Below are 26,037 nucleotides of genomic sequence, written 5' to 3' on the forward strand. Positions count from 1 at the left end.
GGACAAAAATAAGCTGATTGGAAAATCGGACAAGTTATTAATGTTGCTGAAGATTATGTTGAAAAGGGGAAAAATGTCACATTGATTAAATAAATAGTTTTAGCTCGGGGGCAAATTGTGTTTTTAATTATTGAATAACCCTCAAATTTTTAATTCTGTAGATAAAAAAAAATGTATTCTCAATTTTTGGTAATCAAGATGTAACATTGATCATTTTCACATTTTTTACTGATGAAAAAACTTAGTAGCTGTGGTAACAGAAGAGCTGCTTACTACTGGTTAAAATCATACCTTACAAACTGTAAACAAGTAGTTGAAATTCCATTTATTGTTAGAATATAAATATAAAGTTTAGGTCCTCACCTCAAGATGTAGAATGCAAAGTGCCTAAGGAAGGTGTTCTCGATCCCTTTTTTTTTTTTTTTTAAATCTTTCACTAAATTTATGGTATCACTTATGAAACAATCTTTATAATATGTGTATGATAAAACCACTACTACAACTAAAGAATGCAGTAAGTCATACCAAGAGCTGAACTCATACTGAAGAAAATTTCATCATGTTGAATTATTCATTACTTGACTGACATGTCTATACATGACTGGCTTGACATGAAATGACATCATTTGACTGTTAAGTTTCAAATATAGGTCTACAGTAAGCATCACAATATAAATCAGATGTTAATAAGCAAACATGCAGACGTACTAACTTATTTGTATTGTTTGTTCCACGAATGATGGTACAAATAAATTTAAGGAGTTGTAACTTAAGAAAATAACATGATGGGTTATTTCAGAATTTATATTCAGATTCAGCATATAAAAATACTATATAGTACACCCTTTTCAGTTCCAAATTTTATGTTGACCAGTGTTATTTAACATTGTAAGTTTTTTAGCTGTAGTTTGTAATTTCTCCTCCTCTCCTCACTTCGCAGTAATTTCATACCTATCTATATTTTTTTCATCGCACTATTTTTTTTTTTCGCACTTTTTCATCCCATTAACTAGTTTATACTCTGTCTCACTTTAATCAACACTAGGTAATGGTCACTATCCATCTCTGTCACTCTTATTACTTTCATATCTTCTATTCCACTTGAAAGTCTTCTGTCCACTAATACATGATCAATTTGATTTACAAAACATCCATCAGGGGCCTTTCTGGTCCCTAAATGAATACTTTTGTGTGAGAACATGGTGCTCATTACTGGTATAATGTTTGCCTCTGCAAAACCCATCAACCTTAGGCCACTGTTGTTTGTATTCTCATGCAAGCTGTACTTCCTACATGCTTCACTGTCTAGTTCCTACCTTTTCTTGCATTCGCATCACCTAAACCATCTTCATATCATACTGTGTTGGTATCCTATTGTAGACTTGCCTGGCAGTCTCGTAGAATATGTCATCATCCTCATTCCTGTCTTTAGTTAGGGCGCATATTGAAAAAAATTGATATGTTCCTGAACACCTCTCTCATCTACATCAGGAAAGATTATAATCTTTCATTAATTTACTCCCATTTGATAATATTCTGAGGTAAGCTGTTAACTCCTATTCTTGTTCCAAACTGCACTCATCCTCCTGAAGCACCACCACATCTATTTTATAATTCAAAGTTCCTGCTCTAGAATAGTAATTGTTCCTGGAGAAATCAACATTCTGAAATTCCAAGATCCAAATTGTGTTTATTCCATATTTTTGTACCCTTTTTATTCCAATCTAATTTCCAGGCTATCAAGTGTTTCGTAACATTGCAATTTATTCCAATGGTGGGTTGTTAGCCCAGGTGTCAACCCCCCAACCTGGAGGATCAGGTTTTTCTGTCTGTAATTTCCTTCCCTTAGCCGAGAGGTTACAATTTTAAGGTGTTGGAAGGTTGCCCTCAACCATTTCCTAGGGGTAGAATTTGCAGGTTGCATAGAGAGAAAATCTCAAGTTGAGCATTTCTTGATATTATTGATAGTTAAGGAGCATGCATACCTACTCGACATCACTGCGTCATCCAAGTCTCAAAAAATTAGCTATTCACCCAACTCCTATTTCAACACAGGCTTAGGACCAGTTTTAGCAAAGTTAAGTTTGTCATCATTATTAAATATTCATATATACCACAATACTTTGTTACATTTATTCATTAAAAAGAAAATCCTAAAATTGAATCTTGAAGGACTACAGAAAAGGAGTGAATAAAAAATACAAAAAACTGAAAACTGAATTCTGATAAGCATTCAGTATATGAAAAACCTATTAAACTAATTAAACACATTAGCATATACAAATCCCATTCAAGTTTAAAATTGAGGCATTTTTATTATCTGTCTGTATAAACTTCTCAATGAAATTAGTGACAAATAAATGGATTTTCATTAGTATTTCTCAAAAGAAAATCTTTTCTATTGAAAATCTACAATTCACAATAAACACAGTAAATTTCAGGTAGAAGCTAACAAACATTTTACAAGGATTATAAAATTAGACTCTAGACAGCATCTCGCTTCTCTACCTTTAACATTTTTATAAGATTCATTGTAAAAAAGTAATAACAGCGAAAAAAGTGCTTAAAAATATATTGCAATTGTTATTAATAATTATACTTACGAATTGTAATGATATAAAGGTTTCTGTCTGTCCTTTTGTACATTATGAGGAAGTGGTTTTGAACACTGTACTCCACAAAATAGAAAAAGATAGTCATACGGAAGTGTTTTATCGTAATCAATTACAATTGTTTTTTCTTCCCTAAAAAAATTAAATAGATGTAAATAACTTATATTGTAAAATATTAATAAGTCTTTTAAAGTTATAAAATTGTGTTCTTTTTAAGAGTATAGAATTTAAGAAGTTGTCAGATTCAATTGAAATTTAAAAAAATCCACATTCAAGAGACAGTTACATTATTAATGAGTTAGGATAAAGACACATATACAAAATTTATACACAAACTACAAAAGAATAAAAAAAGTAAAATAAGAGCTAAAGCAAACAATGTGAGTACCATATATAATACTTAAAACAAAAACTAAATTCTAATTTTTCAACTTCACATCAAAAATATCACTGTCACTTTAGTTCAAAATATCATTTTACATTTTTGGAGAGGTATTAAAAATATTTTTATAACAGAAAGTTATAAAGCTAGAAACATTAAAAAAAATTCAGATCAAAAGTTTTCTTAGTAAAGTATTTTATTACAAAATTTACTATTTGACAACAATCAAACTGACAGTGGTGTTCTAACCTTAAAATAGCTAGCAGGTATTTTAAGGTTGTGCAATTTGGATTATGCTGTGTTTTCTGTAAGGAGTCAAAATAAATGTTTATTTATTAATTTTTCTTTGTGATTTTACACATCCACGTCTTTTTAGATTAATATGTAAAATTTCACTTTCCTAACTTGTGTATGTTGAGTTTTGGGTGTGCAAAATATACAAGGTCTGTTTTTAAAAAAGGCTCTGATAAGAAATTACCACCTATAGCTAAAATTTTCCAGCAACAACTTCGTAAAGTTTACAGGCCAAACATTATGAAAATGACAGATGACAACAATGACAGATAAGTAAGCGGAAGAAGTGCTAAGTATTATATGAAAGTTCATGATGTGACCAGCAATTTATTTATTTTTTCAGAACTGGTTATTCACCTTCTAATTTTTCACACTTAGTAATTTATAAAACTATGAGAAAGAAACTTTGTTGCAAAATTTGAGAACAAAGGAGATGGATGATTCAACTTGCATATTCACTGGAAATGAAATCTGGAGAATAAAAAACAACAGCTGATGCAATGGTGACACTAATCATCTACAAAAGCAAAGAAGTTTTAGGTAGTACTTTCTGTTTTAAAAATCACGGCTTTTTTTTTAGATAAGTAAGGCATCTAGTAGATTGATTTTCTAGAATGGATTATAACTATTAACACTGAAGTGTACAGTAAAAGCCTGATGAAACTTATGTATGCTATTCAAAACAAAAGATATTGCTTATCCAATGGGGGGGTCATAATTTTGAATGAAAATACTCAGTCTCACACTACAATTCAAGCTGTCAATTGGAAAACTTTGGCTGGATAAGTTTTTTAGCACTCATCCTATAATCTTGTCTTATACCAAATGATTAACGATCACTTATTTATGTATTTAAAGAAATGACTTGGATCACAGCTATCTGAAAATGACAGCAAACTGAAGAACAGCATTACTAGCCAATTCAAGATACAAGTGGCTGACTTTTACAACAATGAAATAAGGAAACTGATAAAAACAATATCAAAAATAAGTGGTGATATGTGGATAAATAAAGAAGTTTTATTTGTATGTTTTGGTTATTCATTTTTATCTTTGTGTTTTCTTTTTAAAATTAGTTACTTAAATTATATTGGAAATAGATAACTGTAGTATTCACATTAAATAAATTTATTATAACAATTTTAGCAAAGATGTTACGGATGTTCAGAGAATTCCCAATTATTTCATCAGTGTGTGTAATGTGCTGTTGACTGTGCCGAGCAAAGTCCATTGAGTGAGTGCAAGCAGTTTGGTCAACATGCCAAGTGTCTCTGTCATTACCAGATAGACTTTAATTTAAAATGACTAAAATCTTATTGTATTTAATAGTTTGTTTGTTAATTACATGAGCATTGTTAATTGTGTGTGCTTCAATTATTTCTACCTTATTATTAATACATACTAAATTGTATTCAAAGGAAGTCCATTTTGATCAGAGAGTATACCTTTATATAAAATGAGGAATACGGTCCAACAAAAATTTTAATATAAACTTTCTTGTATAAATTTCTTACGTAACTCATTTTATAAAAGCAGTAGAATAAGGAAAGATTACCTGTTAATTGCTGTCATGTAACCATATACAACATTGATGTAAGTACGTAATCCTAATTGAGTCATAAAACGATGATTATATCTACCAGTATACACACACATTAAATCTGCTGCTTTATGAGGCTTTTGATTATATGGAAAACCATGAGGAGATACTAGCATTACATTCGTATATTTTACATTTCCTGCTGATCTGTAAAATAAATTTTTTTCTGATAAATTTTTCTTTATAAACATGTAAATTTTTCTTTACTCACCTGTTTAATTGGTACAGGTGAGTAAAAAAGACACAAGAAATATGATTGTCATGAGTGATGGAAGAAATCAAAGATCGATGGCAAAAGGTGAAAGGTAAGTATGAAAGAAGCAGCCATGGGGAGAAGAAGATAAAAGTAGTAATAAATGTTTAAGGCAACTCTTGATAGAAGGTAAATAAATGTTTGCGTACAGTAAAAGTGATCGTAATGATGGAACTTTTATTACAAACCTTTGGAGATGTCTAAGAAAAGAGTAGGATGTATTTTGTAAATTATTTTATTATACCTCATTTATGTAATATTTTTTATAAAATTACAAACCCATTTTAATTTTAAAACAAACCCATTATAATTGAGGAAAATGGTTCTATTTTTTTTACAGCTTATCCTGTTTAATGATGAAGTCCTCAAAATGAAGTTCATTGTTCATACCAGTAATTGAAAAGCAGAAATACTTATTTGGAAAGTTAGATCCAAAACTAAGCCAACAGATAGTATGACTAGTTTGAGTAGTCCAAGACCTAATAACCATTTTAAATTTTAAACTTACTAAAGTCCTTTTTATTAAATAATTATCCTCTCCCTTAAATTTTGCTCATGAGTGGAGATAATAGTAATGTATTATAATTGTTGCTGCTGAAATATCAGGAATTGATATCATGAGTTCTAAGCTAATCAAAGAGATATCTCCACTCATGAGCAACTTTTAATTATTAAAATAATTAAAAGTAATTAATAATTGTTATATTCACCTTACCAGCAAATAAGCATTAAGTCCTCAAGATCTTTCGGTTTTTTCAAACCATCATCAGGAGGTAAAATATTATAATTAAGTCGAAAGTTAAAATATGTATACATTTATGATTGTTTGCATGTTAACAGTATACTTTAACAATTTTATTATTAGAGTATTTTCTAATAATTTAAATAATAAATTTATTTAGCATATGGCACCAAGACACAACACCAATTACAGTCAAAAATTACAACAAAACATCTAACAAATTAATATAAGTTACTGATTCTTGAGTCACCATCAGGAAATCTTCAGGAGTCCCCCTTCATAAGCTGTCCTAGGGCAAACTTCTGTGATGTGTTTAATAGTTTGATTTTCACCACACTCACAAAGGGGCATCAATGTTTTACCCCATTTATACAGGAGATAGGCGCACCTAACATGCTGAGTTCATATTCTGTTTAGCGTTGATCATGTCTTACATGGTAAGACAAAACCCAGCGGCTTTTGAGTAATACATGGGATTTGGTTATTCTGCTTTGTGGTCCATTCTTGACACCAGGCGTCAGTTAGGTTAAATCCTTCCTCTGTGGCAGCAGTTGCTATTTTGATAGGTAGCTTTCTAGATTGGAGGCGACCATGACTGGCATCCTCAATGTCCTCATGTATTGGCAGGTTTCGATTACCCATAATCTTCTTGTACACTCTTATAAGAGCGTTCACACGGCGCAGATTTGGGGGTGGTATATGGCTCAATACTGGGAGCCATTCCACAGGAGTAGACCTGATAACTGGGTAATCATTCTCATAGTGTTATTAAGTTGAGCATCAATTCTATGAACATAAGGGCTGTTAAGCCACACTGGCACACAATATTCTGCAACCGAGAAGATGAGGTTCAGAGCCAAAGTGCACAAAGTGAAAACTGATGCTCTCCATGTTGTTCCACAGAGCTTATGTATAATGTTTCTCGCTTTCAATTTCTCTGTAGTCTTAATTAGGTGCTCCTTAAATGAAAGCGTTCTATCAAGTGTCACGCCTAGGTATTTTGGTGTCTTATTGTGAAAGAGCCATGTATTTTTAAATAGAATTTTAAGCTCCCTATTAGCAAACTTGTTACTTACATGGAAGCATGACACCTCGGTTTTACTAGCATTTGGTTGGAGGGGCCATCTTCAGAAGTACCTTTCCAGTTTCTCCAGGTTGGCTATCAGGACCTCTTCCAACTCTTCAAATGATCTACATTTTGTTGTTAGCACCCAGTCATTGGTGTAGCTGTGCTTTTTAGATCTTGTCTCTGGCATGTCTGCAACATAAAGGCTGAAAAGGAAAGGTGCAAGTACCAACCCTTGTGGCAGGCCATTCTTGAGTTTCCCTGGCAAGCTTATATCAGATCCCATGATAACTTGGAACATTCTGTCGTTCAACATGCTATTAAGGAGGCGAGCCATTCATTTGCATGGGATTACACAGAGGACCTTACAAATCATGCCTTCTCTCCAGACAGTGTCGTAAGTAGCTGATAAATCAATGAATGCAGCAGAGGTTTTAAGATTTCTGTGGAACCCTACTTCAATGTATGTCATGAGTGAGAGAACTTGGTCGGTACAACTTCGTTTTGGCCTAAAGCCTGCTTGTTATATCGGTATAACATCAAATATTCTCTGACAGATTCTGTTGTAGATAAGCCTTTCTAGTAATTTATATGTCACTGATAGCAATGCTATAGGCCTTTAGCTCTTAGATAAATTTGCTGGTTTCCCTGGTTTTAAAATGGCTACTACCTTCAACTGCTTGAACTCTCTGGGTACGTTACTGGTCTGCATTATATCAGTGAAGAATCTGGCCAGCCAAAGTTTTGCGTATTTTTTGCAATTTAATAAAAATTCTGGATTGATGCAATCGAATCCTGGTGCTTTTCCTGGAGTGACATCTTTGAGCACCGACTCAATCTCTTCAAGTGTAAAAGGATGAGCGTACTCAGTCCCTCCCACCTCTCTCCTCAAGTTTCCCAGTTTGCATTTTATCTCAATTGTGTGTGCCCTGTCTCTTGGTGCTCTGGATGTTGCCACCAAGTGGGACACTATGGTGTTTGGGGAGACATTTGCTTTTGTCTCTGAATAGGAGCTCCGCTTCCTAATTTTCTTAGCAGAGTCCATGCATGACAACTCGAGGTCTGAAAGTTCAGGCTTCCCACCGTTTCTGACCATTTCTGTTGTCTTGCAGCATCAAGGCTATGGAGAAGCTCATCTGCCAGCTCTTGATCGCCCGTCTCAAGGAAGCTTTGGTAGAGAACTTCGCTGTTTTGGGACCACCCAATAAGTGTTTAAATAATAAAATTGTCTAATAATTTTATTCTAACAGCAATAATTATAATACACTTAATATTCCTATATGAAACAGGATCATCTAACTCAATTGGAACAAAAAACAACATTGATAAAATTCCATTCCACCCATATTTCACCATTAAAGACAATACAAATATAAGTGTGGGGTTTCTGTGTTTATCTTTCTTGAGATAAGTTTTATCTATCCAACCTGTAGAGGTACACATTAAATCACAATAGGTCATTTGAACTGGAAGTTAGTTGGTTTAGGTGTTTTTCACCTAAATTTATGGTTTATATTGGATTACATAAAATGACAATAATTGTTTGTATTTTTTACTATCATCTAAAATCATTCAAAGATTCTGGTTTTATGTATTTTGCAATTAATCTTTATTTATCAATTAATATTTGTTATTATTTCTTCTTTTTTCATTTATTTATTTACTTATTTTATTGTTTTTGTGTACGCATGTACGTTTTCTCACAGTTTCAACTGATGGTGATTGTTTTACAATTGAATTGGTTATCTAGCTTTACAATTTAAATAGGATTTTTGTTAATGGTTTTGAAATATCCTTGTGTTAACCTTTTTAATGTGTAAAAATGCATAAATAATTTTAATATTTTAAGATAATTATTATTTACACAAAAATAAAAATTACTTAAATATTTTTCGTAATTAATGCATAAAGGATAATTGAAGAACTGCAGAATAATGCAAAATAGTAAAAATTGATTAACTAAAAAAAGTCTCTTACAGTTGACCATCACTTAATATTACTTTCTCAGCTATTATAGTAAGAGAGGAAAACTTGTGATCAGCCAAAAAATGAACCTCCTATCATATTTCTGTATGTATATTTAGAAATCATTGAATCCAAAAATACTAAATCTAAATGAAAATTTTCAATCTGATTTTATATAGGTATGTATAAAATCTGTCTGTGACTATTTTATTTTACAGCTGAAGATTTATCTACAACCATGAAACTTAGTATGACAGTTTGGAGTTGTGAGGAATTTATTCTATTCAGTATTTGTCAGTAGTTACTGAAGGTATTATTATATCTTGAAACAGGTTGGACTAAATTAGAATTTTATTAATTGTTTTTTCCTTATATTTTAAAAACACTCTTAGAAATATAATTGACGATATGGTTGAAAAATGTCAAAAAATATTTCAACAACAGTGCTGCCCCAAAAACTAGAGTTTTATTAAAGTTCTCTAAATCAGTAGGTTGGAACATACTGAAATGATACATATATATATATATATATATATATATATACACATTTTTTCTCTTTAAATATGGCATTTCCCCTAATAAGTAGAGTAAAGATAGTATATATAATAAATAGTTTTAAAACACAGCAAAAAGTAGTATATTAATTTGTTGCTTTGCACTGCCTGTCCCAGTCTTTATCGTGGCTATGATAAATTAAACACATAAGGTATGGTTTAATAGGCAGTAGTCAATTTTCTCTGTAAATAATGATGTTAATTAAACAGCAGTCCTGTAGTGAACCAGGTAAAGGTATTACTTATGGTATTGAACAACACTTATACCTCATTGTCACTGGGACTGGCATATTGAGTGCAACTATTTGGATAAATGAAGAAAGAAACATAAGCCTGGCATGGGATTGTAGTAATTTTTTGAGAATGATATTATCAGGATGGGTTTTACAAGGATAACCAACTATTATCATTGGAGTAGGAGACAAATAAACCTTTTTTTAGATATATATTTGAGGTGTTTCAAATACATTTTATAATGGTTTAGGGCAGAATATGGTGATACAGGAACTGTAAAAAATGTTATTTGTGTAATAAATTAAACTAGAAAATTTAAAATCATTTTTTTTTTTTTAAAATAAAATGGTACCACTCCATCAACTTCCATTGTAGAATGGTATGTTTCATCTAAATTTCAGATTTAACTATGAAAAGAGTGATAAAATTTTAAGATCCAAGCAAATCTTGAAATAATTCACTAACATTGCTGTCATTGTCTTTTTTTTTTAATTTATATAACATTAGATTTATTTTAGGTGATTCTTCAATACCAACTGAATATTCAATATCATTTGGGTTTATTAAGATTATAAAAATAAAGATGTCTAACCTGAATATTAGGGTTTCAAGAAATGATATGGCCGTTTCAGAACCACCTACTATAACAATTTTCTTATGTGATGAAGAAAATGGTAATTTTTTGATAGTAGTGAAATACAATGCAAATGGAGGCTCTTTTTCAAATTCTTGTACTTCTCTTATTGTCGCCATATTATCTTCTATTTGTACCCTAATTTCTCTTCCATCAGCTGTGAAAATTGAACTCTCTTTACGTTCTATTTCAGGTGGATACTGAAGTTGTTGTCTTGGTGCTACTGGTGTAAGTGATTCTATTATATTTGGCACAGTTAACTGAACTTCTTCCTGAGAATTTAAAAAATAGTTTTTTTCAGAAATACAATATATATATCATCAATTTAATTTACATATTTATTTTAAACAGTTTCCAAACACATGCTGATAACTTTATTGTCAGCATATGTTCAGAAACGCTTAGTTTATCTGTCATTTAGTATTTTCATAAATAAAATTTATTTCTCAGGAATGGTTAATTGTATTGAGCTGAAATTTTGTATACTGCTTGGGTATCTAGAGATTTACTTTTAAATAACTAACCTGATCTCTCAATCTGTTCAAAATGGCAGCCATGTAAACTTTCTAATTGTTAATATCTTTGCAGCCGCTGGTTTACTTAAATGTTATGTTACACAAGAAATTTTAAGCATTTTATGACAAAGAAAATGACAATTTGGCAAAAGTTCTTGAAATGAGTCATTGTAGATTAAAACAGTTTTTATTTCCTCCCAAATAAAATTAAATAACAACACGATCTCAAGTGGAATAATTTTATTAATGTTTATCATATAATAAATTATAATAATTAAATAATATTGAAAATATTAAAATAAAATACAATATTATTGAAACCATGAAAATATTCTAACAGTAAATAATTTTAATATTGAAAAATAACTTACATTAAAACAGATGTTATTAACAAATCATTGTTATAAATGTAAATAAAAACTGATATCCAGTTTGTCTTTTATCAATAATATTTTTTAGCACTTTAGTGTATGTGAAATATAAAAATAGAGCCATATAAGTATTTCATAATAATCTTTGGGGGAGGGAGTTCACATTTTGCTTACTTTTTCTGAAAAGGAGTGAGGGCCTGCTATTAAAATACTTATGTTAGAAGAAAACAGAGAAAGTAAAGTTTATTAAAATAAATGTATTGTCAATAAATATTTAATGTATACCCAAATAATACATTTCATTATATTTATTTAATTTCATATTCTAGTTCCAGATATATTTAGATTGAATTTGGTTATTGCAATGCTATTAGAAAATTCTAGAAATTCTCCTAGAAAAATGTAGCAGTTTTGGAATGTAACAATAACAAGAAACTTAAATCTCACACACTTAGTTATCAAAACTTAACTGCATCTAATCTTTTATTTATTTATTTTTTTTGAAACCTCCGGGGTCTACAGTTAAGTATTGCTTCAGAGGATGAGATGACTGATTTGTAGCGTGTGTGAAAATGCCATGCCTGACCGGGATACAAACCCTGGACCAATCTTTTAAGTGCTGGATTTGATAACCGTTATTTAGTACATACTGTACCTTTATCCAGCAACTGATTAAACAAAAAATTTACTTGATACGTAAGTAAACAAATATTGGACTGTTTTAAATTTGTGAACATATCAGCTGAGCAGCTTAAAACCTACCCACACAGGCTTTAACTACAGATATTTGTGTGTCACCCTAAACACTGTGCTACCGTCGTTGCTACTACTAGCGCCAGTATTGGTTACATATATTATTACTCTTGTCTATTGTTTGTGCTTCAATACAGTATACTTTCATTTTTTGGAGTTATGTTTTTTCTAAAATGCCTTATTTGGTTGAGGAAAGGGATGCTGTAGCAGATGAAGCTAACGAGGTCTGTAAAGTAATGAGACTAGGTTCAGAAAAACTGTTTATTTACAATACAGTTATACATGAACTCTGTCACCTTCAAAGTAGTTCCCTTGGGAAGCCATGCAATACTTCAAATGGTTTTCCCTCTCTTCATATCAGTGTTGGAACTAGAAACCGGAATATCCTTCGGACGGTCGGTTACATTTTTTAAAATGTTTTATACTGTTCTAAAATGATGTCCTTTGAGATTTTTTTAAAATTTGGGAACAGGAAAAAGTCGCAGCGACTCAAGTTAGGTGAATAAGGTGGTTGAGGAACTACAGGAATATTTTTCTTTGCCAAAAACTCATTAATTGAGAGTGCAGTGTGACGTGGCGGCGATGCGGCCAGTTAGTGAACAAATTTCCCCAGAGGAAGTGCTTGAAAGGATGCTTAATTCTGATGACCAATGGAACAGGTGTTGTAGATGGTCCTGGGAAGTTGTGTTTTAAGTTGTTCTGTTTTAAGTTTTAAGTTGAGGATGGTTTCTGGAAGTTCTTTCCAAAATGAACGAGCAACAGCTTTAGAAGGTAGTGCATTGCTGGTGAGTGATGGTGGTGGGCCGGCTCCCAAGGGTGGGCAGCGGAGGTTCAACCGGATCGTCGCTACTTGGCGCCCTCGGGGGACGCCTGAAGCTGTGGCTCGAAGGCTACACAGGTATGCCCGTTGATACGCGTGATGACGATGAAAACCTTATTAGGTGGTTCCGTCACCACGTCGTTGGGAAGGAGTAGGATTTTAGTGGGTCCCACCGTGAATGCGGTGAACCCCCATACATCCAGTATATAGGGGCTACTGAGCGTTTGGTTGAGGCAAATTTTCCCACTTTCGACGTAAAAAAAAGTACAAATGTGCGTCTCTCCGCGGGACGCTTATTTCGAAAATCTTTTGTAGAAAAATATGGTAAATATGTAAACTTTTGGTAATATAAATTTAATTTACGTTTTCATTTTTACTTTTTTTTTGGTTTGATGACCAAAAGTCACAGAGCCCTGAAGCTTGAACGTGAAAAATGGAAATTTTGTAAAATTTTGGAATTTTTTGGAGTTTTGTAGCGTATGAAAAATGTCAAGCTTGACCGAGATTCGTACCCGGTCATTTTATGAATTACATTCATAAAATATTATAAGACGCAACACAGTTTCGACTAACATTTTCAAATGTAAAAGTACAAAACGTATGTAAACTATTCTAACATACTTTTGTAAAATCGCTTTCCCGGTGTATTAACATTTTTGCATTTTCAGACTTACCAACAGAGCGGTAATCAATGAATGTAATTCGTATTTCTTACAAACTTTCGAGTAATTTTGGCAACTCTCAACTTCATATACCCCTGTCTCAGAACCTATGTAGGCTCTGAAAGCAATCCTAAGCAATTTATTTTCTTACTGGCAAACTGTATATTTATAGCCTACTTTTGTTTTTCTGTTTAATTTTTTGTAAAATTTTATATTGCTTTTATTAAATTTTCATATTTATACAAAAAATGAAACGCGTATATCTTTACAGAATTAACTAATGTAATTTGTAGTGTTAGCTCATCAAATTCTTTTTTTTTTTAGATATCATCTTATAAATTTATTTCTTCTTGTTATGTGAAAATATATATTATTAACAAAAGCGATAATGAAGAAAATATTTTTCTAGATGAAACTTTTTTTTTACGTTTTTTTGCGTTGCTGGTTAAATTGAAATATTTTTCTGCCGGAAACAATTTGCAAAACGGCATCTTCCTATGTTATCGTAGCAACATTTAAGACTACTAACCTCAGAGTGCGCTTACGTTAAAGCATATTCGATGATACCCACCGGGCTGGTCTAGTAGTGAACGCGTCTTCCCAAGTCAGCTGATTTGGAAGTCAAGAGTTCCAGCGTTCTAGTAAAGTCCTAGTAAAGTCAGTTATTTTTACACGGATTTGAATATTAGATCGTGGATACCGGTGTTCTTTGGTGGTTGGGTTTCAATTAACCACACACCTCAGGAACGGTCGAACTGAGAATGTATATGACTACACTTCATTTACACTCATACATATCATCCTCATTCATCCTCTGAAGTATTATCTAAACGGTAGTTACCGGAGGCTAAACAGGAAAAAGAAAGGAATATTCGATGACTACATTATTCTTCTTTCTCACTCCAATGTTTTTTTATCGTCTTCGTAATTTTAGGGCGTATCTTTTATTTTATAAGAAATTGTACGATTTAAGATGTACCGTATTTTTAATGTTAATCGTGCCACAAAAAACATAAAAATGTAGACTATCAATTGTTTTTATTTTAGGCATATCTAATCGATAATTTACAAGAAAATTTGAGCGCGATATACGTATTTCATTTTTTACATCATGTTTTTTTTTTTAATTATAATAGATTAAATAGTAAAAAGCAACTCTTTACAAAGAAATGTAGGAAAACCCCGGTTTTGAAACGACCGGTGAAAAACAAGCTACAAAAAAATTTAAAACTTGAATCCGATACCTGTTTGATAAAGAACGAAGTCAGTCACATTCTGCGCCATAGACATTGAAAAAACAACTTTATTGCCAGAAACGGAAGATATGAGATTTGTATATACTATTACACTGATAAACAAAAAAAAAAGTTTAATGTTTCTCTAAGTGTGATGCCATTTCTTGAATTGTTTTTTTGCGTACATACAGATCTGTAAATATAATTTTTCTCATCCTTAGTTTTAAATAAATTACGCTTCAAAAAAAATTAAGGAAAAATATAGTTAAAATCTGTAAACTTTATAATTTTGCATAGCCATACCTATGTTAGAATGATTTCGCTGATGCTTTTCTTTTATAAATTGCCACAGGCACATCCATAATTATGTCCAACAGTAATCGGCTACCATGATAGTATTCCATTTTCCTTTATTGCGGCTTTTACCGAAATGTCTTGGTGGAAACGTTCACAGTGTTCATAACTTACGTCTCTGAGGTTGTCCGAGAAAAATTCAAATCTGGATGGAGGAAATGTATTTTCAAAAACATACTACATCTTATAGATGTGTATGAATTAAGTTCATTAATAATATCGTGGTAATTGTCGGATTTTTGTTTGCCCAGAAAATTTTTGCAAAAGTCTTTAAATGAAGCCCAAGCTGCGCTTTCTACATTATTTAACATCGAGTTAAGCGCGCAGACTGTTCGGGAGAGCGGCTGTGTCCGAACACAGTCATCTTCGGGACATCTGCCGAGAGGACCCAACTCCGACATGTGTAAGGAAGCGGCCTCACGCCATGCTGGACGAACCACCGTGATGATACGGTGCGGGAGCTGAGGATCGAGAAACCAGGCATAGGGGCCTCCATATCGTGGGAGCTACAAACGGAATAACGCGTTAGAAACGTTTCCGGGATCGCGAGTGAAAAAAAATTTTCTAGTATAAATTGTAAAACAAGTCAACGAGTTATACCGTCTCGATAAGAGACATTGAAAGGCGGTAAGTTTTTTTTGTCGTGTGTGTGTTCTGTTTCTCATGTTTTAGGTACCACATCCACGACAGCCACCACAGCAAACATAAATGGTTTCTTCACTGCGGCCACGCAGTCCCCCCAAACCCTTTCCAGACACACGTGTGTCTGGAGATTAATAATTATGTTGAGTAAGAAATATGCTATTTACTTCTTCTACAAAAAGGCGATCGCCGCTCCCAAACCGCGATCGCGATTAGGTTTCACCAAAATTGTAAGTTCCCTATTTCCTTTCCTTTCAAGAAAGAAGAATAAGGGAACGAGCCCAGCAGTCACCTGCCCAGCACCCACCGACAGTAGAAGAAAGAAGAAACCTGCACTTCCCCCCGTTCAGCCCTTCGGGGCCATGGGAATATCAAGGTTAATGGTATGTAACTTCGGTTACTGCCAATTCTCGGAAAGTGCAGGCCAAAGAAGAAAGAAGAGGTCATCTGCAGAAGAAGATGAAGAAGAAAGAAGACCCTCTACTCGACTCGACGTCACAGACAGGAGTCCGGAAGTGAGCCCTGCGGAGATGCACCGTGAAGGGCAGCCATCAAAGGAGTGGATAAAGAGCTTCTCCTTAACCTTTCCTATAACTACTTACAATTAAATTAAATCAAATCAGCAACTGCGACTCTCTCCGGAGAAGGGGGCGCATTGCTCCCTCCAAACAGTTAGTGCCCCGTTGTGGCGTATTCCTGCTAGCCTATGAAGCGTTAGCACCGAAAGGACTTCAGTGGACGGTCTGAAGGGGAATTACGTCGGGAGGACAGGCTTCATAAGCCTAGCCTCCCGCGGTCGGACCATAAAATTGGTTCGAGAACGCTGGTAAAAACGGATTGGAATGCTATTAAATCCGTCCTTAAAATTTAAAATATAAAATAACACAAAACTTAAAAATTTAGACCCGTCATTAAAAATAAACCCTTAAACACGCCCGATTCTAGAATCATCCAGCAGCAAGGGACACTGTCCAGGTTCTGCGATTTGTAGGGAGAAATTGTGAAACTCCCGTCAAATTTGCATTCCATTCCATCGAGTTATATACATCATCTTTGACCGACTCTCTTATTTGAGGGCCAACAAATATTCCTTCTTTAATTTTTCCTTCACTTAAATTCGGAAATTTCTGCCTGATGTACATAAATTCGAGACTATGTTAGGCATGACTATGCACGTTAGGAAACAAAAATTATGTTTATGAGTCTTATTAATAAATAATACTGATGAGCGAGTTTTAATCTACAGTGAAACATAGTAATAATTACAGAAATTCCGAGTCAGACTGAGGGATCGAGAGGGGTTATAAAATTTCTTTAGCAAAATCACAAGAGCAAGAGGCGACATATATGTGCATACATAATATGTGAATGACATCTTAATAAATTTTTACAAGCCCCTATGTTAGTGGATATATATCCTCTTACAATTTATTTAGAAATCATTTAATAAGGTTTCCGATGAACCGAGTTAGATTATCTGAGCCCGACTAGAATTCAAAATAAAGCTAAATCTAGGTCAAAATAAATGTATATATTACGATACAATAACTAGTTACGTTTCTATAATGACAAAAACATAGTTTTTTCTATGCGATATACATGTACATACATGATTGTAAACCCGATAATAGACGATTAAGAAATGCTACTGCACGAATATGAACGACTGGTATTCTAGTATCGTGCTCCAGACTAGCACACCCTTCTGAAAGTAAAATAGAAATAAATGCAGTAAGAATCTGGGAAAGAAGCCGTAAACCTTTACTTAGATAACATTTTCTTTCTTAGTGCGATTCTATTAACCGGTGACTGCGGTGGTGATATTGGTCTCTCTTTCATTTCATACGCAAACTCTGTCTAGATGTTTGCTTATGTTTCATAAGCAAACATACGCACGCTAGAAAATTATTTTTACATATAGTATTTGACTCTTCTCAATATTTATTTTTCATTAAAATATTACCTGCAGTTGAAAAATTGTTTAATACCGTGCTAACAAATGTAAAAATTAAAAAAGAAACCAGATTCTTGCAAAGAATTAACGTCAGAACCGCTCGAGTGAGAAGCAAAATTGCTTACAGGCTAATGTAAACAACAACTGACGGTTACGCAAAATAAAATACCACGTTACACTAAAAGGTTGCGCACACCGTGCTTACGATAAAAATTAAAACCACATAATCTTCATTAATACATTAATGAAAATGGTGAATATTTTTAGAACACTTTAAAGAGATGATAATCGCATGACATACTTAAGATTCCTTGATCGGGTGGACCCGATCATTGATGCAACTGAAATCAAAATTTTAAGTTTATTTAAAATTAAAAAAAGAAATCTATAACTATAAAATGAATCGTACAAAACTCACAGATTTATAAAGTTCTTCCTCAAACAATGTATAAAATAAAACTGTGTTCGAACTAAACCGCAAAACTTCACGAAAAAAGAATTTTCCTCGTACTGATAGATTTGGACAAATAAAAGCATGTTTAATGTATGCGTATTGCGAGTGTAGCGCCGATGTCAGATGTTTATCAATATCAAACTGACCCTCTAACAGTCGTATATCGAAACCAGTCACTCTGAAAATAATTGAAACAAACAATGTAGAAAGAAATAATCATAAAAGAGGTGACATTTTCGAAGTAAAAAAGTGTTTTAGGCAAATGAATACAACTTAAAACGAAAAATAATATTTCTTCCCGTAAAAGTTGCAAATCACCAAAAAGTATTTTCTGTCCACACTCAAGCCTAAACGGTTCAGAAGTTTTGTAATGTTTTTTAACCTCATAAACCTGAGCACACCGATACAATAAAAATTCAAATATAATGAAAAACAACTTTTTTGATTTTAATCATATTTGGATTTTAATTTTTGTTCTGCAGAATCATAAAATAAATATATTTTTAATAGCTGACCACCTTAAATGCTTATATCCTAAAAGTAAGTAAACCAGAAAACTTAAAATTTTTTAAGGAGAAGAAATTAACAATCAACTGAATTTTCATAAAAAAGTTCTTCACGCATTCCTAAAAAAAAATTCGACTATTAGATTGCAGTTAAATTTACCTTACTGAAAAGTGGAGGAAAATCATAGATAATCATAGGTAAATTATAAATAACAAAAAATGTTCATTATTAAGAATGTGCAAGTTGTATTTTATGATAAATATAAAACGTTGGGGAAAGGTTTTTGTATTTTAATGCAAAAGTAAGACGAGGTTTTTATATTTTAAATGAGGTTTATTAAACAAAATATGTACCGCTTCTATGGATTAACTTCGGCCATTTTAAGGTAAAATCATAATTCCGTCATTGTAGAACAACTGTGTTTTCTGGACAAAAGACTGTAATAATAAGTGATTTTCATAGGCCTCTTTTGAAGTAAAATAACACTAAGAAAGTTCTGTAGGGTACGAAAAAAATTACAGTCGACTTGCATAAAGTCAGGTGGATGTATACATGGATTTGAATACTAGATCGTGGATACCGGTGTTCTTTGGTGGTTGGGTTTCAATTAACCACACATCTCAGGAACGGTCGAACTGAGAATGTACAAGACTACACTTCATTTACACTCATACATATCATCCTCATTCATCCTCTGAAGAATTATCTAAACGGTAGTTACCGGAGGCTAAATAGGAAAAAGAAAAGAAAGGTGGATGTATCAAAATTTCCCTGCTAAGCTTTCATAAATTTCGGCGTGAGGCAATTTTCACCGTCTGGGTTCTGACGTTGTCGTGTTGGAAGATGATACCTTTCTTATTGGATTAATTCTGGTCATTTATCTCGATCGCTCGGTGTAATCTATCCAGTCGTTGACAGTAGATATTAGAATCAATCGTTTGGCCGGGAGGTAGTACAATAATCACTTTTCTTGGCGTCAATCCTGCCACAGCCACAGTTTGCTAAGCTTCACCTTGCTTCGACCACGATCTTTCCGTATATTATTGAAGTATGTGATCCATTCTTCGTTGCCCGTAATGAGCAATTTCAAAAATAGTTAGATTTCGTTCCGTTTTAACAACGATTTGCAGATGGAAATTCGATCCGCTAAACTTTTAAATCATGCGGCACCCTATCATCAAGTTTTTTTATTCACCCTTCTTCAAACGGTTTAAAACTGTTTTGTGGTCGATTTTAGTTCATTGTTAATATCATGACTGCTAATGTGTCAGTCTTGGTCAATTTTTCCAACGATTTGATTGACTTTTATCAGTCACTTTTATCAGTACTAACATCAAAATTTCCAGATTGAAAACAACTTTGTGTCTGATACTGCACCATGTCCATAAACTTTATACATTTTTTAGCAGCCTGAGTCATACTCTTCCCTTTTTTAATGGACTTTCAAAACGTATCGAATTTCTTCTTTATTTTCAAGAAGCAATAACTTTTAATAAATAAATAAACTGATAGTAATCATAAACTTTCTAAAACTACTCAGTCTCACCTTTCAAAAGCAAACAAGCGTTACCAAATTTTTATTAAAATTAACAGGGATACGTGATCCTAAATCTATCTGCTGGGATAATACGAAGAAACTTTTTCATGCAATCATAATTCCATAGCTGTAGAACTTCTCAGTTTTCTGGACAAATAAACGGTAATAAGTGATTTTTATAGGCCTCTTTTGAAGCAAGATAATAATATTAAAAAATTTCTGTAGGGAACAAAATAAATTAAAGTCTAACTATACAAGTCAGGAATATAGGGTGAATCAGAATCCCCAAAGTCTTTCAAGTAATAGCTGCCGCTTTGTTGAACCCAGAGTATAAAGAATTGCTGCCCTAACAGGATCTAAGAAGATGCCAGCATGACAATAATGTGCATGATATCTCTCCAAGAAAAAAAGAGATGAAAAATAAGGAAAGAAGCAACGTAGAAGAAGGGGTCGGCAAACGATATCGGCAGCAGTACATGTAATCCATTAACAGAAAAATGACAGCATCAGACATTTGGAAGAAAGTGAAGGCTATTTGTAGGCGTATAAACTTTACTCCCATTACCTGCCTTCAATATGAATATGATGTTAGAGATACTCAAAATCAAACTGCAGAGTTACTAGCCAGTCATTTCAAAGAAGCCAACAAATTTGCTAACTATGATGAATTATTTAGAAGGCAAAAAACAGAACTCAAAAGCTAAATTTCAGAACCAAAATGAATTATTCTTATATTGTACCATTCAAAATAGAAGAAATTGTGAAAGCAATTGAGAAGACTGGCAACACGGCTTCTGATCCAGATGATATTCATTACGTCATGACCAGGCGCAGCTGAGTATCAGTGCAAAATATAGATTGTTAGAACTATATAATCAGATATGGCAGGATAGAATGTACCCTTGGCAGTGAAAAAAAGCACATATTGAGAAAAAGTTTTGAAAAAATTATAAATAATAGACTCGTTTGGATTTTAAAAAAGAAAATCTTTTATTGTCACATCAAGCAGGTTTCTGACAATACCACTCAACTACTGATCAAATGATTAATTTAGAGAATATCATATATAACAGCTTCAACACAAGGAAACATTGTGACAGAGTCTTCTTTAACCTGCAGAAGGCATTTGATATGACCTGGTGTCATAGAATAATGCTTGTTTGTAACAAACAGCTTACAGTCAAACACCTAATGGAAGATTGTACCAAATGTGAAAGAGGTTTGGTCTAATAAATAATATTGCTGCTGAATTGGAAAATGGAAAAGAAGAAAAAATAGTTGCTTATCTGCACGCCAGCAGACTATTAATGAGTCTATAAGTCAGTTCAAGTTGTTGTGTTTAATTTCTGCCGAGGCATTTACATCAGTGTCATCCCAGCTGAGACCTGGTTGATGACTGTGAGATGTAATCAGTTAGAGGGTCTAAAGACAACCTCCAGTAAAGCCCCTCAGGGCTTGAAACGGAGGAGGTGGTGTGGGAACCGGTAACATCACAAGGTGAGTGCTTCCCCGTACGGGGTTGGGATGTTGTGTTTAAGGATTCTCTAAGTGAAGTAGTTTTTTTCTACGAATATGGATATTTTTTAATATTGTTGGTATTGTCAAGACTTCCATTTTTCATTTTGTTTTTTTTGTGTCTATTTATTGTTTTATTTTAGTATCAAGGCCCATTACATCCTGTTATGTGTTATCAGTGTACTAATATTCATAGAGTGCTTAAATGTTTTGTGTTGTTATTTTAGTGTTTTTAAATAAAATACATATGACGAACCTGGTAGTGATTTAAACCCTATTTTAAAGAATGTTACAAGGGTTAATGACTGTAGAAGTCGATGGCCGTATGAACACAAAAAAAGAATAAAAATAAAATATTAAACATTAAAATGACTGACAAATAAAATATTAAAAAACTTAGAAAATTTAATACTGGCAAAATTGTTGTTATTAATGTTGCCAGTTGAAAGCAAAAACATAAAATATTTGACTATTATTTTAAAGAAAACAGATCACAATATAACAGAAAAATGTTTTACTTTTAAACCAAACCAAAATCGTTTTTGATAAAAAAAAAATTATATTATTAACTAAAAATAAATCATAGTAAGAAATATAATAAAAATTTACCATTAGATAAATTGTTCAACAGGAACACTGGCTCCAGTGTATGTAAAATTCATTGGGTTGTCTGTATATTGTACGGTAGTTGTTTCACATAAAATCATTATCATTGTAAATTTTCATCACTGACACTTTTTTTAATAACTTACTGATGCTATACTAAATTTTGAAAATTGCTCCACACCTAGCCATCCATCAATGTTAACTAATCTTAAAGAAAGCTAATTAATTAGTGCTCTACCAAGACCAATCCAATCATTTAAATAAGTTATATTCAAGTAATTCCTAGCTTCTAAACAAAAACATCATGTTGGAGTTGTCCAATCATGTTGGAAAATAATTTCATTTTTTGTTAATAGAGAGATTTCTAATTTTCCAGAAGGCAATAAAACTTTCATTATGAAATACAGTATACACCATGTTTTGCTATGCAAAAAAAAATAAACCAGTGAGGTGGGAAATTGTCTGAGTTCTATGCTTTGAGCTATGTTGAACTCGCTAAAAGATATTTTCTTCTTCATTGATGATAATATGCTTGGCATATATTAGAAGATGGAAATTAACCGGTAACATATAAACAATTTTTGAAATCCTCCTGGTTAGAAATCTTTCTTATGTACACGATGTCCAGCTGCTAATTTTCCATTAGTAGCTGGACTAATGGAAAGTTACTTGGATTATTAATTAAAAAGTTGATAAGACTTTTTTAGACTGTAGCATTTCAGCATTTACAAACTAAAGGGTAATTTCCAACATATTTGTTTTCTGTTAAATGCCAAGTAAATCATCGTTTTAATGATGAACATCTTGTGATTCAGCATATTCAGCGTTAACAGATTTATATTTAATAACAGATTTAATGGTTAGTAATGATGTATAAAATAGGTAATCACTCTTACGATATAATGCAAATTCCAGTGACTACATCTTCTGAAAGCAACACATATGATTTTAGGTCTGATGTTGAAGATACAACTGAATCGATGAAATCCATCAGTATAGTTCGGCTTTTTTCTAGTCCTGATATTAATTGTAAAATTGCACTCTCATCTCCACGAAAGGCCTCCCTTACTCGTAACTGACTATAAAATAAAATGTATTATTATTGTTTGATTGCAATAATGAATACTATGCATTGAAGTATTATAGTTTTCTAATAATTTTATATGATACATCAATAAAAAGTTATTTAAGTTCATTTATATAAACTGATGACTGACAATCAGTTATACGTCGTATGTAAGTCATTCTCAGTTACATAGATATAGTAAGACATTTTCACTTATATATAACTGAGAATGTATGTCTTATGTCAATTTTTTAACCGATGGTACTTTTTAACACCGCTTTCAAACAAGTACATTTCTGTTACAGAACAGTTTAACACATATACATTTTTGTTAAGAATAAACTGTAGTTTTTTCTTATATTAATGAAATGTTAATCGATGTTATTATCATGTTTACAAGTTTTTCATGTTTAATCAAACTGAAAAATTTACTGTCTTTTTTATTTAAATAAATTTTTTTTTAAATTTATATATATATACATACTCAATTTTATATACATAGTTATATCCATTTTTATAAGTTTTTGATCAGCATTTTTTATCGTGCAAGTTTTTTTTTTTAATTAAAATTACATAGACCTGCGTTTTTTTTTTTTAATTTAAAAAATTTTATTTAAAATTTTGAATTCTTAAATTCAGATTCTGTAATCTCATGCATGGTGTCCCTATTACTTTATAATACGATTTTCCTTTTGTACAAAATGAAGAATAAAATATCATGAGGTACAGAACAGCACATTATCACAAAAATCACCCAAAGCTTCAGTATCTCATATCATTAAAAACTAAACCGGATTAAAATTTAAACATTTAAAACGATTATGAAAATATAAAAAATTAATACTTTGCAGAAAGCCTCACTGCAAAGGAGTAACCTCGGAATACTGTTCATTCTTTGAATACATCTTAATATGTAAAATTAAATAATAACACAGTTGAATACAGATCAGGTACGATCGTAAAAATGACTAAATACAATTTAAAAATTATAACGCAAATATTTACCCGCTAATGATTTATATAACCACCAAACGATCGCACTAACATGTGCTATATAAGTGTCATCACGTGTTGGCGGGAGCCATCCTGAGCACGGCTCATAATTTGTTGACAAATGACCGTCCTCACATCGCACAAATCATTCATGACAAAGCATGTGGTTCATGTGCCTACCTTTTCATCCATTTATAAATTTACTTATAAATATTTTATCTTAGTTTTAAGCGGTGGCGAAGGTTTTTTTTCACTGCTTATGAATATCAACAAAATATGCAATCTCAAGTGTCACAAAACACTGTCTACATGCTTTGTTTTTTTTATTATTTCACTATATAAGCTTGAAGGCTTGCGCGTGTGATTATTGAAATAGAAATTTTGTAGCAAATCGTTAAGAACGTTCTGGCGTAGATTTAAGTTGTCTACGATCGTAAATTCTAGCAGCCCTAGAAGTTTTTCTTCCTATCTGTGACCTTGTCGTCCCAGGCATTACAAAAATATTAATACCAGATTAAAGTCCAACCAACGCCAATTATGTGTGTGGCTTACCCTAACTTCTTAGTTCAGGTTATAAAAATCTACAAAATGCTACTTTACTCGCGTGAGGATGAATTCTCACGGATCGCCGTCAGATTAGACGATGACATTAAATGACCTTAATAAAACACATAATAACTTTCTGAAGAACTCTGTACTGGTGTCAAAATTTTATATTCTTCAAAACATCATATTTGTTAAATATGTAATTAGTCGTCATTCCGTTTAATTCTATTATCAAACAAATTTGTTTTTACGTATATAACGCTAATAACACAAACTGATCCTGCATAAGAAAGTCTGAAGAAGCCGATATTGACATTCTACGTCAATATCGACTTCTTCTACGATGTCATTATTTAAATGACAACTGATACAGACAATATCTATCGATACAGACGGTAAAATTAAATTTAGTAAAAGAAGTTCTAGATTAATTATTTATACGTTGTGTTTTTTTTATTTCCGATTTATATACTAGTGAGATCGGTGAGATTTGAACCTGTATAGATTCCGAGGGTCATAAGAAAGCTACTCTTGAAATTTCGTAATGACTGGTTCAGTAGTTTTCGTGCAGGAAGAAACGAAAACGTCTATTGTATAAAGTCTCTTTTAATAATAACTTAAGATCATACGCTGAACCTTTACAAAAACCACAGGAAAAATAATATAAGAAAATTTTAATTAACTGTTAAGTTAGTATTAATTAATTACATTATTTCTATTCTCCTGTCTACTTGTCAAATCTTGTTTTCTTAATTTGTTAGATATAAATTGCCTTATTTGTTAAATATAAATAAATATATTTAATGTGAGAAAAAAAACAATTAAATACCCTAACAGAACGTTACGATGAAGAAAATAAAGCTCCTGGGGGAACAATTTTCCAACTTTGGGACACACTTTCTGCAAAAAAAGAATTAAATAAAAGTTAAATGAAAATATATTTGTAGTGTAAACTAATTATTAAATTACAAAATTTTTCTACGATTAATTTTGGCTTCATTTTAATCCTTTACAATCTGCTTGTTAATTAATTCTTTAACTTTCCAAACAGCAAATAAATTTTGTTATTCGCTATACATTCTCACCATGAGGGTAGTTAATGATCATTTTGTTAGTAAAAAATCAAAAGAATTTATAAAAAAAATCACAATCTGATTTTTATAGCAGCCAG

General features: G+C 32.2%; 1 protein-coding gene across 1 annotated transcript in view; it reads right to left on the reverse strand.

Annotated features, from left to right (window-relative positions):
• Window positions 1-2,599: 2,599 nt before the first annotated feature.
• Window positions 2,600-26,037, reverse strand: part of LOC142331643 (cilia- and flagella-associated protein 61) — a 40,860-nt gene continuing 17,422 nt past the window's right edge. Inside the window, exons 7-12 of the mRNA XM_075377666.1 lie at window positions 25,696-25,766; window positions 23,158-23,340; window positions 18,061-18,274; window positions 10,295-10,608; window positions 4,844-5,035; window positions 2,600-2,744 (exon numbers count right to left, since the gene is read on the reverse strand). Coding sequence (XP_075233781.1) covers window positions 2,600-2,744; window positions 4,844-5,035; window positions 10,295-10,608; window positions 18,061-18,274; window positions 23,158-23,340; window positions 25,696-25,766 — 1,119 coding nt within the window. The remainder of the gene's footprint in view (window positions 2,745-4,843; window positions 5,036-10,294; window positions 10,609-18,060; window positions 18,275-23,157; window positions 23,341-25,695; window positions 25,767-26,037) is intronic.

This window comes from Lycorma delicatula, chromosome 10 (assembly GCF_047948215.1).
Source record: "Lycorma delicatula isolate Av1 chromosome 10, ASM4794821v1, whole genome shotgun sequence".
Classification (NCBI taxonomy): domain Eukaryota; kingdom Metazoa; phylum Arthropoda; class Insecta; order Hemiptera; family Fulgoridae; genus Lycorma; species Lycorma delicatula.